The sequence below is a fragment of the Typopeltis vanoorti genome, chromosome 10, assembly GCF_054136105.1.
Source record: "Typopeltis vanoorti isolate ZY-2024b chromosome 10, IOZ_Tvanoo_1.0, whole genome shotgun sequence".
NCBI lineage: Eukaryota > Metazoa > Arthropoda > Arachnida > Uropygi > Thelyphonidae > Typopeltis > Typopeltis vanoorti.
Genome location: NC_143558.1, coordinates 6,783,752 through 6,797,202, shown reverse-complemented (window position 1 = coordinate 6,797,202; position 13,451 = coordinate 6,783,752). Strand labels below are relative to the sequence as shown.

Sequence of the window (13,451 nt, the reverse complement as noted above, 5' to 3'; positions counted from 1 at the left end):
TGTCTTCTATACTGTGAGATTAGTGTTTTGGTTCATTTCTCTCTCGTTCTCTTTCATTCCATATATATTTATTCAAGTTTAATTTCCATTTTCACTAAAATTTCTGTCTAATTTGATGTATTCTATACTACTGATAATGAATAAGAATGGAGATAATGTTCACTGTTGTCTTTCTCCTGATTTTACATCAAACCATTTTTCTGTACCTCTTTCAATTCTAACAGCTGACTTATGACATAAATATAACTATGTACTGCTCTGTATTATGTTTCATTCTGAACAGTTTTTTTCTTGGTGCCTTGTTATATGCTTTTTCCTAATCTACAAAAAATTAAATAAATACAGATCTGTGTTATATTCCCATGTTTTCTTGATTATTTGTCTTAAAGTGAAAATTCCAAACTGCCAACCCTTCTTTGGTATGAAAGGAACCCCCCCCTTCTTGAAGTTTTTTTTACCAAATAATAACACATCAGTTATTATTTATCAGGGATGGAGGAGAAAAGGGAGGAAACTCCATATGAATAAATAAATAAAGTATGAAAATGGCATAAACATTCCAACATCAACTGCATTTCAAATGGTAAATTATAGAACAAGTTAAGTTTCAGCTATTTAAAATGATAATTATTTAAGCCACAACATCTGAAAAAAATAGCCAAAATGCTAAATAGCATAATCTCCAAACCAGTTTTAAGCATAACATCAAACTAGCAACCATGAATTTTTCTCCAAAGTCCACCCTTTAACTTATCCATGAAGTGTATCAAGTACTGTGTGCTAGCCCACTATGGATTTGGAACTTACAATAAACACAGTAGTACACAGAATACATTACACATGTGAGAGACTAATACTGGAATCACTATTTAAAATTTGGGAGGTTGTCATTTTAAGACCATCTTCAACAAAACAACATTATTACAGGATGTTCGTTCTTTAAATAATTATGGAAACAATTTCAAAATTTTCAAAAATACTTGACTGTTAGCGTCTTGTGTTTTTTGTTTTGTTTTCTGTTGCTCTGGGAATGCTGGTTTGAAACTTAGTGAAACATTATCAGCAGTTTAATAGTGTGTGTGTGTGTTGTTCTTGTGGTATTGTGCAAGTTAATACTATTAAATAACTAAAATCAATAACTGCCATCACCAAAGAAGACTTTGTACATGATGGAATCTAAAAACATTAGTGAAAATATTAAATTAGCAGAATTAGAAATAAAACAGTGAATTGAAGCTTACAGGACCACTGATAATGAGAGTTCTAAGGAAAATTAGGGAAATGAACAGATGGCATCAATGGTAATTGATGTCATCTGTTCATATTAAAAATGAAGATATTAAAAGTAATTGATAGCTTTTAATTTTTCAGAAAATAACGTATACTAGAATATTAATTAAAAAAAACTTTAATATCTTCCTATATTTCAGCACTGTTACATTGCCATCATCAGGGGTCACAAAAAAAAAAAAACAATGATATGTGCATGCAGGCACTAACACTGGACAAATGAGGCTGAAGAAATATAACAGACATGGGATCTAGAGTTCTAAACAGTGCCTCCTAGTGTGTTAAATTGGGTTGTCTTGGCTGTTAGGCTGATGATCTTCCCAAATCCGGGGCAGTCTCATGTATCCAAATTTGCTGATTTGGAAAGTTTTTCAGAACTGAGGCAGATTTGAGGAATAGTCTTTCATACTTGTATTTGAGTCTAATAGAGTGGTCTTCTTCCAGCCTATATTGTGGTGGGTATTCAACGCATGGTCAGCAAGTCCTGAGTGGCTGTACTGGTGGAAATGGATGTAATCCTTGTGTCAGATATCCTGATATTGGCTGTCTTGCCTGCTGGGCTGTAGTACGACAGTTTGAAACTCCAAGGGACCTGGTATACTTCTGGTAGATCTAGGGGATGTGGCTGGTCTTTGATGGAGCAGATAAGAGATGGCAATTTCTTGTGTGGTCTGTAACTGCATGTGTGGCTGTGGGATTAAATGCAATATCAGGGTTTTGGGGATGAGGAAGTGATGGAGAGGAACCAGAGACAAGTAATCTGTGAAATGCTCCCTATGACAATAGATTCAGGATTTTTGGGTTGCAAAAGTTGGTTGATAGGCAGAAAAGAGAGGATAAAAACTTCGAGTTGTAAAATCTCTTGCAGTGAAATTTTGTTGAACTTCTCCAACATTGATTTTATAGAGGTTATAAATCGTGTGAAAAACAGAATTGTATATAGATGTAAATTAATGTTTAAATTCTGATGTTAACTTGTAAAGATAGCTGAATGTAAAAGTGACATTGAATTGTACATAAGTTGTAAAACATATAAAAGTCTCAATTGTACATAACTTTAAGTTAATGTTTAAGTTCTGATGTTATCTTGTAAGAGTAACTGAACGTAAAAGTGTATGTGCATTGAGTTAAGAGGATTAGTCATCTATATGTTGACAACCTGAAGGTGAACAACAGTGCTGAAGGTCACTCAAATGTAGAGATTTTGCTGCCAAGACAGAAGGTCAGAGTAAGTGACATCAATATGTTTATGGAAGATCTGGAGATCTCCGACCTTAGGGCAAAGAACTTTGGATCATATAAAAATGTCTTGAGGGCCTCAGGACTCTCTCTCTCTCTCGTTTTTTTCCCCCTTGCTACTGTTCCTTGGCTCGCGCAGACTCCCGAGGTTTTCTGGTGTGTAACCCCAAGTATGGGAGGGTTCAGGAGAGGCAGTTAATTCCTGGAGATGTGTTTCCACTAACGGGACGTGCTGCGTGCATACAGATACACACCACCCACAGTAGATCCAGTACCGACAGAGAGTAATAATGCTACGGTTCCCAGGAAAGACTATGGAAGGACGAATGCAAGAGCTGTTTGGCGAAAGCCAGTATATAAAATGAAAGGAAGCAGCCAACAGAACCACCTATATGTCTTCAAAGCTAGTAGGACTGTGTGTGATACTGCAAATTGTGAGTAGATTCTACTGTATAGATGTTAATGGTAATTCATAAGAGTAATATGTATGTTCACTAAATTTTGCTCTGTTAAAAATCGTTTATTAAGTCACAATAAGAGAGAAAAGAGTCTGAATGTTGGCTGGTATATTCTAAGAAAGAGTGTGTAACCAATGATGTCGCATGTAAAGCTAAACATTGATTAGAATTGTATACAAGTTGTTAAGTATTGTGAGTAATAGATCTAATTGTATAAGTTACGAATTGAGCTTGTAATAGGCCTTAGAGAGCGAATGTTCAATTGATTATTGTATTGTAAAGGTTAAATAAACATGTTTTGTTTGTATAATTTCCTCACGTGATCCTTGACCAATGCACTGTCTCACAAAAACAATCGAACCTGTGTGTCTAAGAAGGATAATTGCCATGACTGAATATTTAAGATTTGCTTAGAAAAATTATTATTCCTATATGTGTTCTAACTAATCTTCTCATGCCTTACAATTAATTCAGGATGGCACAGTCGATAATAAAAAGAATTTTTTTCCTGAATTACATGGTGTGGAATATAGTGACCTATGATAGTGAATTGCCTAATAAAAAAAAAAAAAAATTATTTCACTTGAGGCGCGAGCACGTGTAGGAAAGTGAGGGATTACTAGCGGGGGCTTAGATAATCGGATTAGAGTAAGGTTAGTGTAAAGTGTAAAGTATCAGATAGCAACTGTATGGAGTGCAAGCTTAAAATTGATATAGCATAAGGAAATTGAAAGGAAATGGTGCTATCGAACTACAGACTACATTCATTCAATACTTGTAAATAAATAAATTAAAGATAGCAGAAAAATGAACATAAGTTACTACAAGAGATTGGTGCAGAGGAAATATTTTACCACCTGGCTAGAGGGAAAGAACAAGGGATCGTCCCTGAAAATTGAGTAAGTGAGCAGTTAGTAAGGGTCTGAGGACTAGTTTTTAATTTGGAGTGTAGTGAATGAGTGGAAATGATTTCCAGCAGTTGTGAATACTTTGTCAGTCAAGAGTTCAAGAAGAGGTATTGTAATATCTCATTGTCTGCACCAATGTAAAATATATGATACTTATTTTCATTAAGTTTTGATTCTATACTTTGTTTGAAATCTATGGGCCACTAGAGGGATTCGTAGTCATATGTGTGTGTGTGTTGAAAGCTCCTGATAAGATAAGTGTTATTTTAAGTTATCGTTGATAAAATTACTTGAATATTACGTAGTTTTGTTTGCCTTGCGTATATTAGTGCATCTGTTTGTGTGTTTTTGGTGTTTCGTTTTATAATTTGATAAAATGCGTTAAAAGTAAGTATGGCTCCCGTATATGAAGGGAAATTGCGGCCAGTAATGATGGTTCACCATCTTTATTCAAGAACGGTAATATAAAGGAGATGATTCAGTGTACTATCTGCGAGATGTAAGGTTTGCGGAGTGTGGTTAGATGATAATAAAGGAGTGAATGTGTGTAGAAAATGTAAGGAGAATGAGGAATTAAAGTGTATTTCGGGTCATGAGTGTGATATTTTTGTCAAACTTCAGAATGAAGAAAATAGTGATATGACAAGAAATGGCGAGGTTGTACCAGAGAACTGTGAGGGTGTGAATGATAGTATTAATTCAGAGCATATTAATGGTTTTACAGAGAATAAAAAAGATAAGATAGATGTAATGAGTGAGATCACGTTGTTGAGTGATGCGATACAAAGGGCAAAACAGCAGCTAGAGCGTATGAGCAAAAGTTGACTGAATGAACCAGCCAATAATAAAAAGTATGATAGGAAAAATAAGCAGCGTATGAGTGTGAACATGAACAAAATGAAGGATAGAGTGCTGTATAGAGACTCGTTAGTACGAGGTGTGTTAGTAGAGGATTTGACAAAATCGTATCAACCTGGTGCGACCATAAAGGATGTAATTGAGTCTATTAGAGAGCAAAAGGAAAGGGTGAAAGAAATGATTGTTGTGGTAGATACAAATGATTTGAAAGGAGATAAAATGGAAATGATAGAGGACCTGAATGAATTGTTTGAGGTAGCAAAAGAAAAGAGCGAGAGAGTTAGAATGATTAGTCTTTTGCCACGTATGACAGTGAAATGTTTAAAAGGAGGGCCATAATTGCAAATGACTTTATGCGTGGGTTATGTATGACGAGTGGTGTGGAATTTGTGGACGTGTGGAGTGAGGTCGATGGGCGAAAGGATCTATATAAGATGGATGGCTTGCATTTGAATGGATACGGTGTAAAGAGACTTGAAAAAGTGTCGCTGAATGTAGTGGATGTGTAAAATCAGGGAAACTAGATTTATTAAAGGGGGGGTTAGATATACAGTCCTTAGGGAGGCAGTTGAATGTATGAATGAGTATAATATGCCCGAACGAATAAGGACAACAAATCAGAATGGGATAGTTAATATAAGGCATCAAGGTAGGGTTGGGGCTAATGGGGGGTCTTAAATTCACGTACACTAATGCTAGGAGTATTAGGAACAAGAAGGAAGAGTTTTTGGCACTTCCAGACCACAGGTTATTGGTATTAGTGAATCATGGCTGACTGTAGATGATATAGCTAGTGGGATTGAATGTGATGGGTATAGTGTGTTCAGGAATGACAGAGAGAATAAAATGGCTGCAGCCAAGGAGAATAGAAGTTGAATTGCAAGATAGAGAAAAGAGCACATTTGAGGCCATTTGGTGTGAGATTGTGGCTAGCAGAACTAAATATACAATTGGGTGCTGCTATAGACCAGGTGACGGAAAAGATGGTGGTGACAGTATGCACAAGCAAATAATGAGTGTAAGGAGGGTAATTATTATGGGAGATTTCAACTATGGTCGCATTGATTGGAGTGAGAAGAGAACACACGGGAGGAAGGAATTGGATTTTATGCAGTTATTCAAGGATAACTATCTGCGGCAGCATGTAATGGAAAATACTAGGGGTCAGAGAGTGCTTGACCTAGTAATTACATCTGAGGATTTGGCTGTAACAAATATGAACACATTGCCACCAATTGGTGAGAGTGATCATAGGGTCTTGACTTGGGAGGTGGCTAAAGGTGTAGAATTTACAATTAAGACAGGGTACATGTGGAATTATTGGGCTAGAAAGTACGATAAGCTTAGGAGTTTGATTGGTTCAGTTCCATGGCATGTACAACTGCAAGTACTAGAAGTTGATAGTGCATGGGAGGCAGTTAAGAAGTGTTTGCATGAAGCAATGGCTGACTGTATACCTAGAGTCCGAATAATAAATCAAGTAGGGGTTAAATGGATGAGTAACACCATTAAGCTTGAGCTGCAAAAAAAGAAACAACTGTGGAGGGAATTTAAGGAGAAAGGTGACCGGCAGGCACATGAATGGTATAAAGCGCAGGCCAGAAGGGTAACGAGTGTGGTAAGAAAAGCAAAAAAGGATTACGAAAGAACATTGGAAATGCAGGCTAAAGAGAATCTTAAACAGTTTTTTTGATATGTTGCAAGTAAAAGGAAAAATGTATATGGCAGAATGATTTTAAAGAATGCCAATGGTAGGGAAGTAACTGAATCAGTTGATATAGGTGAGTTACTGAGTGAGCACTTTGCAAGAATATATCATCCAGGTGGTGACATTGCAGAAACGAATGAACCAGTAGATAATACATGAATTGTAGTGAATGAAGTGGAGGTGAGTAGTCTATTGCATAATTTCAATGTCAATACATCTGTGGGATTGGATGGTATACCAGCTCGTGTCGTACGAGAAGCGGCTAAAGAATTGTCAGTACCCTTGACCATTTTGTTTAATTTGAGTCTCAGGTCTGGGTTAGTCCTGAGGGGGTGGAAAGAGGGGAAAATAGTTCCACTGCATAAAGGTGGTTAAAAGACTGCTGTTGTAAATTACCAACCGATTAGCATATCAGGAATCATTGTCTAGGTCTTAGAGAAATTAGTCAAGGAAAGAATACAGGATTGGATAGATGAAAATGGGATATTGTATGGGGGACAACATGGTTTTGTGAAGAGTAGATCGTGCTTCAGTAACTTGCTCACGTTTTATAACACAGTGACGGCTGAACTGGATAAGGGTAATGGGTTTACAGTGATTCTACTGGACCTTGCCAAGGCCTTTGACAGGATACCACATGGAACCCTAATTAGTAAACTGGAGCAGATGGGGATGGATATAGGGTTGGTGAGATAGACAGGAGGGTGGTTGATGGAGAGATACCAGAGAGCGGTTTATTCAGGAGTGGAGTCTAAAAGATGGCTTGTGACTAGATGGTGTGCCGCAGGGCTCTGTTCTTGGACCACTGCTTTTCAATTTGTTCATCAATGATATAGGTAAGGATCTGAGAGGAAGTGTTCACTTGTTTGCTGATGATGCAAAGTTGGGTAGAGCAATTGTGAGTGCACGGGATGTCAAAATTTTACAGGATGATTTGGATAGTTTGGAGGACTGGGCTAGGAAAAATGGATGTCAATTTAATGTGGCAAAGTGTAAGGTTATGCACTTTGGGGTGAAAAGAATAGCAGCAGTATATCACATTGGTGGAACCGTACTTCAGGAGATTGATGAGGCCAGAGATTTTGGAGAGTTGGTGAATAGAGAATTGAAGTTTAGGGTGTACATTGCAAAAGTGGCTAAATCAGCTCATCAAATCATTTGGCTTCTGAAAAATACTTTTGTTGTTGTTCCTCTGTATCGAGCCTTGATAAGACCCCATCTGGACTACTGTGCCCAGTTATGAGCACCAGGGTTTCGTGGTGATGGGGAAGAAGTGGAGAGGATCCAGAGACGAGTGACCAAGATGATAGCAGGTCTATTGAATGAACCTTATGAAAATAGGTTGAAGATTTGTGGGCTACAGAAATTGGTCGATAGGCGGAAGAGGGGTGATATGATTGAGACATTCAAATTACTGAAGGGTTTCTATAAGATTAATCCAGAAGATATTTTTGAAAATAGGACTGGTGGTGGGAGGACTAGGGGCCATGCATGGAAGCTGGGCAAGAATGTGGTTGACAAGGGTGTTAGAGCTAGGTTTTTTACTTGGAGAGTGGTGAATGAGTGGAATAAGCTGCCAGAGTCTGTTGTGGGTGCTACGACCATGAATGAGTTCAAGGTAAGGTATGATAGATACTGTGTAAATGTCGAATAGTTGTTCTTGACATGATGTTAGGGCCTCCCTCGATGAGTCTGTCGACTCCTTGGAGTTGCCCGGAATAATAATAATAGTAATAATAATAATCTTATTTATTCCACTCACTTAACTTATTATACTTAACATTTTGTGACTCCATCGTTCTTAATCCGTTGCTTGATTTAGTCTACTACAGTTAATCCTTTCTGTCAATTAGACTCCCCCCCCCCCCTTTCTCAATGTCGTAACTATGCCAAATCAAGCGACAAAATTCCTCTGGCTGGAGTCAATTCCTTTGCCTAAACAGTAAGTGGTTGTTTTTTTAATATTGATTTCTGAAAAATTTATTTTTTTATTACGTCTGCGCCATCAGAAATCGCAGATAAGACTTAAATATCCTTCCATAAAAAAAGAACACTTAGCAAAGCACAGAAATACCTCTTACACTTATCACTTTGTCAAGCAATGCAATACTCTATTCTTCAGTCGTGGTCATTTATCTCCCTAGGTCACACAGGTTTGGTCTTTTTATGAGAAGTGCATTGGTATATAGGAATCAGGCAAGTTATTTGACAAACAAAACAATTTATTCGTGCTAATTAGAGTACAATAAAGTTAACACTAAGCACACAATCTTTTTCTCGACTCTATACTTCTCAGCAATATTAACTTAGATCTTAAATTATCCAATCTAGTTCAACAATTCTCCTTTACACACTATACCATAGGCAAGCTTAGACAATAAATAACATTATGCACATTAACTTTCACCTTGTAACAACTCTATCTTATTTCACATGGTTGCTAATTGCCTTCAGTCCTGAAGTAGTACTAACAAAAAAAAAACAGCTAGAGCAATCTCTGCTACAATTTCTGCCGCTAGCTAAATCATATAATAGACCTTACTTGGTATTTAGTCATCTAGTCCACATCAGTAGATCCTTGAGATCGTTATCATCTTCTTCCTTCTGATATTGCTTACACACACAGGCACCGTTTTCCGATATCGACGAGGGCACTTCCACAAGTGGAGATCATCAGAAACCTTGGTGGCTGGAAATCCGGAACTTACTTTCCTACACTGCATAATCGACGCATCTAGCATCTTCAGGCATCTGTTGGCTCGAACAGGGTCCCTTGACCTAGAATCAGCAGGACATACTCAGAACAGAAACTGAGTGAAAACGAACTTATCCAGCGACGACCATCGAAACGACCTCTCCTGCTAAGCGGTCTTCTAGCTAACTCGACTCACCTTCTCCAAAATGAACCCTCTTCATGACGACTGACCTTCCTTGAAAAAAAACTTCCTGTGTTCGTCTCTCTGATGTCTCCCCCTTTTATGCTGCTTAATCGACCTTGGTTCTTGCTACTTTTTTATTCCCCTGGGTATTCATAGAGGTCTTTCCTCCTACCTTTTAAGGTCACTGCATTAAGGCGGAAAACCCCGTACATTGTTGACCTACGTGTGTGCGATGGTCTTAGGTCTTTTTCTTAATCCCGTCTGGGATATTTTTCTTTGTCTTAACAATCTATTGTTACAATTCATTCAGACATTTTTTTTTCTTTGTCCTTTGTTGTTGTACAGCAAGTCATTAGTTAAATATTAACCAAAATTACAAGCATGTTAAATTAATTTGAATTCCTAAGTAAAATTGGTATAGGAAGAATCTAATCTAAAAATTCTGTCTATACAAGATTTTAGTATGATAGATATTGTGTGGACAGTTTGGGTCTCCTACAGTTAGTTGTCAGATTCTTTGGCAGTAATCATGCATTAATAATAATAAAAGTTTTAGCATTGGGTTACAAAGTATATCATAATTGAAAACTATATTCTTGTTTTAATCTTTCACCCAAGCATAAGCAACCAAAGTTCGCACATGATGTATCTTTGCAATTAGTCTAATTGTATACACAGACTGTTGAATTCATATCAATTGCCTCAGTGTCTTGATGTAAAAACATTATGGAAGGACTACTACCCAAACTGTTTTACTTTTACTGAGGTCTTATTAGCTGAAGCAAGACCCAGGAAGATACCAGTTACCTGTCGGCTGTTCTTGGTGTGATGAATTGACTGATTGGATCCGAGGTTCTTTATCCCTTTGTGGGTGGCTCTGCAAAAGAAACTATTGGGTTAAAGGTGATTATTGAGCATTTGGCTTGCCCACTGTGGACTATTAGCAGTAAGTTTTTCCTTCTTATATTAAAAAAAAAAAAAAAATGCTTTACCTGTTCGGTATGTTTACACAGATGATATTTATTCACATTAGTCTACCACTAGATGGTGTACTACTTGGAATGTTATGGAGCCTTTGGCTCTCCCATTGTGGCCTTCTGTAATACGTTTAAAACTTTCTTGCTCAGTACAACTGTGGGAAGTTTGAGTGTTATAGTCATGTTTGCTATAGTCTACTGCTTGGCCAATCAATAGGTCAGGGTGGACAGCAGAATTTATGAAGAATGTTGCAGCCCTTTTTTATAGATATCAAAGTTAAATCAATGCAGAAGTCATATTTTCTATATACAAGTAGCAAAACGGTATATTATATACTTAAAATTTTACCATTAGGTTTCAAAGTATATTACGCCTGACAAGAAATTATATTCTTGTTTTAATCCTTTACCCAAGTGTAAGCAAACGAAATTTGCAAACAACGTATCTTCATGAAGTCCTGAAGAGATCTGCAGAAGGGATGATAAGGAGCTTTATATGATCAGGCCAAAAAGCTGCTTATAAAAACAATTCCATTTAAAGACATTGGGCTGAAGGTGATGCTTATAACATCTGGTGAAAAAAGGCCTTCGATAAGACCTACACTGGTGTAAAGACAGACCATATCTGAAGTTACAAAGATGACAAGACAATGAAAAGGAAAATATTTGAGGGCTCCTGAAAAATGGGCTGAATGTTTGGTGAAAGAACCAGAATATCTAATGTGGTTTGATAAAAGTCAAGGATAATATCTGGATAATCATTATTTATAAGTTCGTGACACCTCCAAGAAGTCCGAAGAGGGGAGGACATTGAGGGGAGGACACCTACTCTACAACTCTCCGTCACAACCACTCCAACTACCAACTACACAGAACCTCTACTACCATCATCATCAACGTCATCTACTGCCAACCACCACTAGTGTTTTTTGTCTGTAAATTGCATGTGTTCTGAAGGGTTGATTTGTCTGTATGTGGGATGAAAAACCCGACTTTTTGGGAGAAAAATCCCTGCTCCCTCCATATGAGATGGCTAACTCACCTTCAATTGAAAAAATCCATATAAAGATTCCTCCCATCACTACAAGAATTTAACTTAGGCCTTTTCCAATCAAAGGGTGCAACATACCATCATTTTTTCAATTGGAAGCACTAATAAACAAGTAGGTGAGCTTATTCCATCAACTATAATCTTGGAGAAATATCAATCTAGTGAATCTTGGGCAAACCATATAATATGGATTTTGGAGGGTGAAGAGACTTAAAGTGTTCATTTCAATTCTACTGACCAGCTAGGCATGTTATGAAAACAATCAGCGGTTTCTTCATGAGTTATCCAAGTACAATCATTGTACCTGGAAGAATCCACAAGCAACAGATAATGAATCACAGTCTGTAGTGGTCACTACAACTGTTGCATGGCCTCTGCCTTGGACATTATGATGTTTTGTTCCTTTTTAAATTATATAGTGCTTTCTTTTCTAAATTGGTGATGCTACTTTTTGGCACAGAAGAAGAAAAAAGAAGGGCCATGACTTTGAAACTAATATCATTTGTGGAATTCTGCTGAAAACAACAAATAGTATTTTTTTTAAGACCACATATAAAGTCACCTAGGGAACATAATGAAGAGTGATAGCAAAACAGAAGCTTTTAAAATATTATTTTTAATAAGGATTACAGGATAATTTGAGAGATCAATGACCACATTTTTGATAGGATTTCTTTTTCATAACTTCATGTACAGATAATGAAACTTTTCCTTTAGACAGTTTTTACATGAGATTAATTATGTTGTACAAGCAGGTGATAATACTGTCAATAGTGTCTCAAAGATATGCTAGCTAGAGAGCAATGTAGATCAAAGCATAAAGAATTCCACTAACAACTCTAGCAGAATAAATTCTTTTCCAGAGAAGCAGCAATGAAAGCCATTATAGCAGATGAGTTTATCTTTTGATTTATTTTCATTAATTAACATAAGTACTAGATCAAAAGAAAAATAATCATTCATTTCTAAACATTAAAACAATTCAAATATACCTGAAGAAACTGGTAGATGCTGTTGCCCTTCTTCATTTTTACACTGCGTCTATGGCCAGAACCATCCCAGTAACTAAAAGTTATTTCTATTTCTTCATTCTTTAATTTTTCTTGTTTCTGAACCCATTCCTACAAAAGAAATTCTTTATAAATCAGTCTCTCCATTCAGAATAATTGAGTAATCTCTATTCCAATTTGTACTTCAAGTGAGTGTTTCTAACTTTTTTTTTTTTTTGAAGTGAAAAATCCCACATAAAGTATAAATAATTTGTATGCACCTCTTTCAGAGACTAATTTTAAGCTATAATAGTGATTTAATGATACAACTGTGGCACTACCTGGGGTTCTAGAACCTCTACTCTTCGGACAACAGCCCTTGCTTTGGTATTCTCAAGTGTTGAATATTGTGCTCCTGTGTGGCTAAATAGCCCTCACACAAGGATTATCAATTCTCAATTGAACAATACCTTAAGATTAATTACAGGCTCTATTAGATCGACTCCAACATATTGGTTACCTCTTTTAGCAGGCATTATTCCTGCAGAACTACGTAGATTGAATTCTTTAGTCTGTGAATTCCAAAAAATTGCTGGTAATCCGAACCTACCTATTCATCAGGATCTCCCAACTCTTAACGTCAATAGATTGAAATCTTGCCATCCATCCATCACTACGAGCAGCAGAAGAACTAGTGCTAAATAATTTTAATCCTTTATCAAAGTAGAAACATGGAAGGAAAATACGAAAGAACATTGCATAACATCTTTAAAGGTGATCAAATCATCACAGGATCAGATCTACCTCGCAAAACATGGACAGTACTAAATAGAATTCGGATAAATCATGGCCTATGTGGAGATACTCTCTATAAATGGAATAGACAAACATCTCCAGAATGTGACTGTGGTGCTCCACGACAGACTATGCAGCATATTATAACAGAATGCATCTTCCGTGCTTATCAGAATGACTTTTTAAAAGTGGCTCCTGAAGCTGTGACCTGGATTACGAACTTAGATCTGAATTTATAATGATATATATGTTTCTTTTCCTTATTATAACATATTAAGACTTTTACTTTTAACTCTTAT

General features: G+C 36.7%; 1 protein-coding gene across 1 annotated transcript in view; it reads right to left on the bottom strand.

The window, feature by feature from the left end:
- Positions 1 to 13,451, bottom strand: part of LOC150102151 (protein FAM50 homolog) — a 37,232-nt gene that overhangs the window by 4,993 nt on the left and 18,788 nt on the right. The window contains exon 5 of the mRNA XM_090399042.1: positions 12,361 to 12,489. Within this exon, the coding sequence (XP_090255168.1) occupies positions 12,361 to 12,489 (129 nt within the window). The remainder of the gene's footprint in view (positions 1 to 12,360; positions 12,490 to 13,451) is intronic.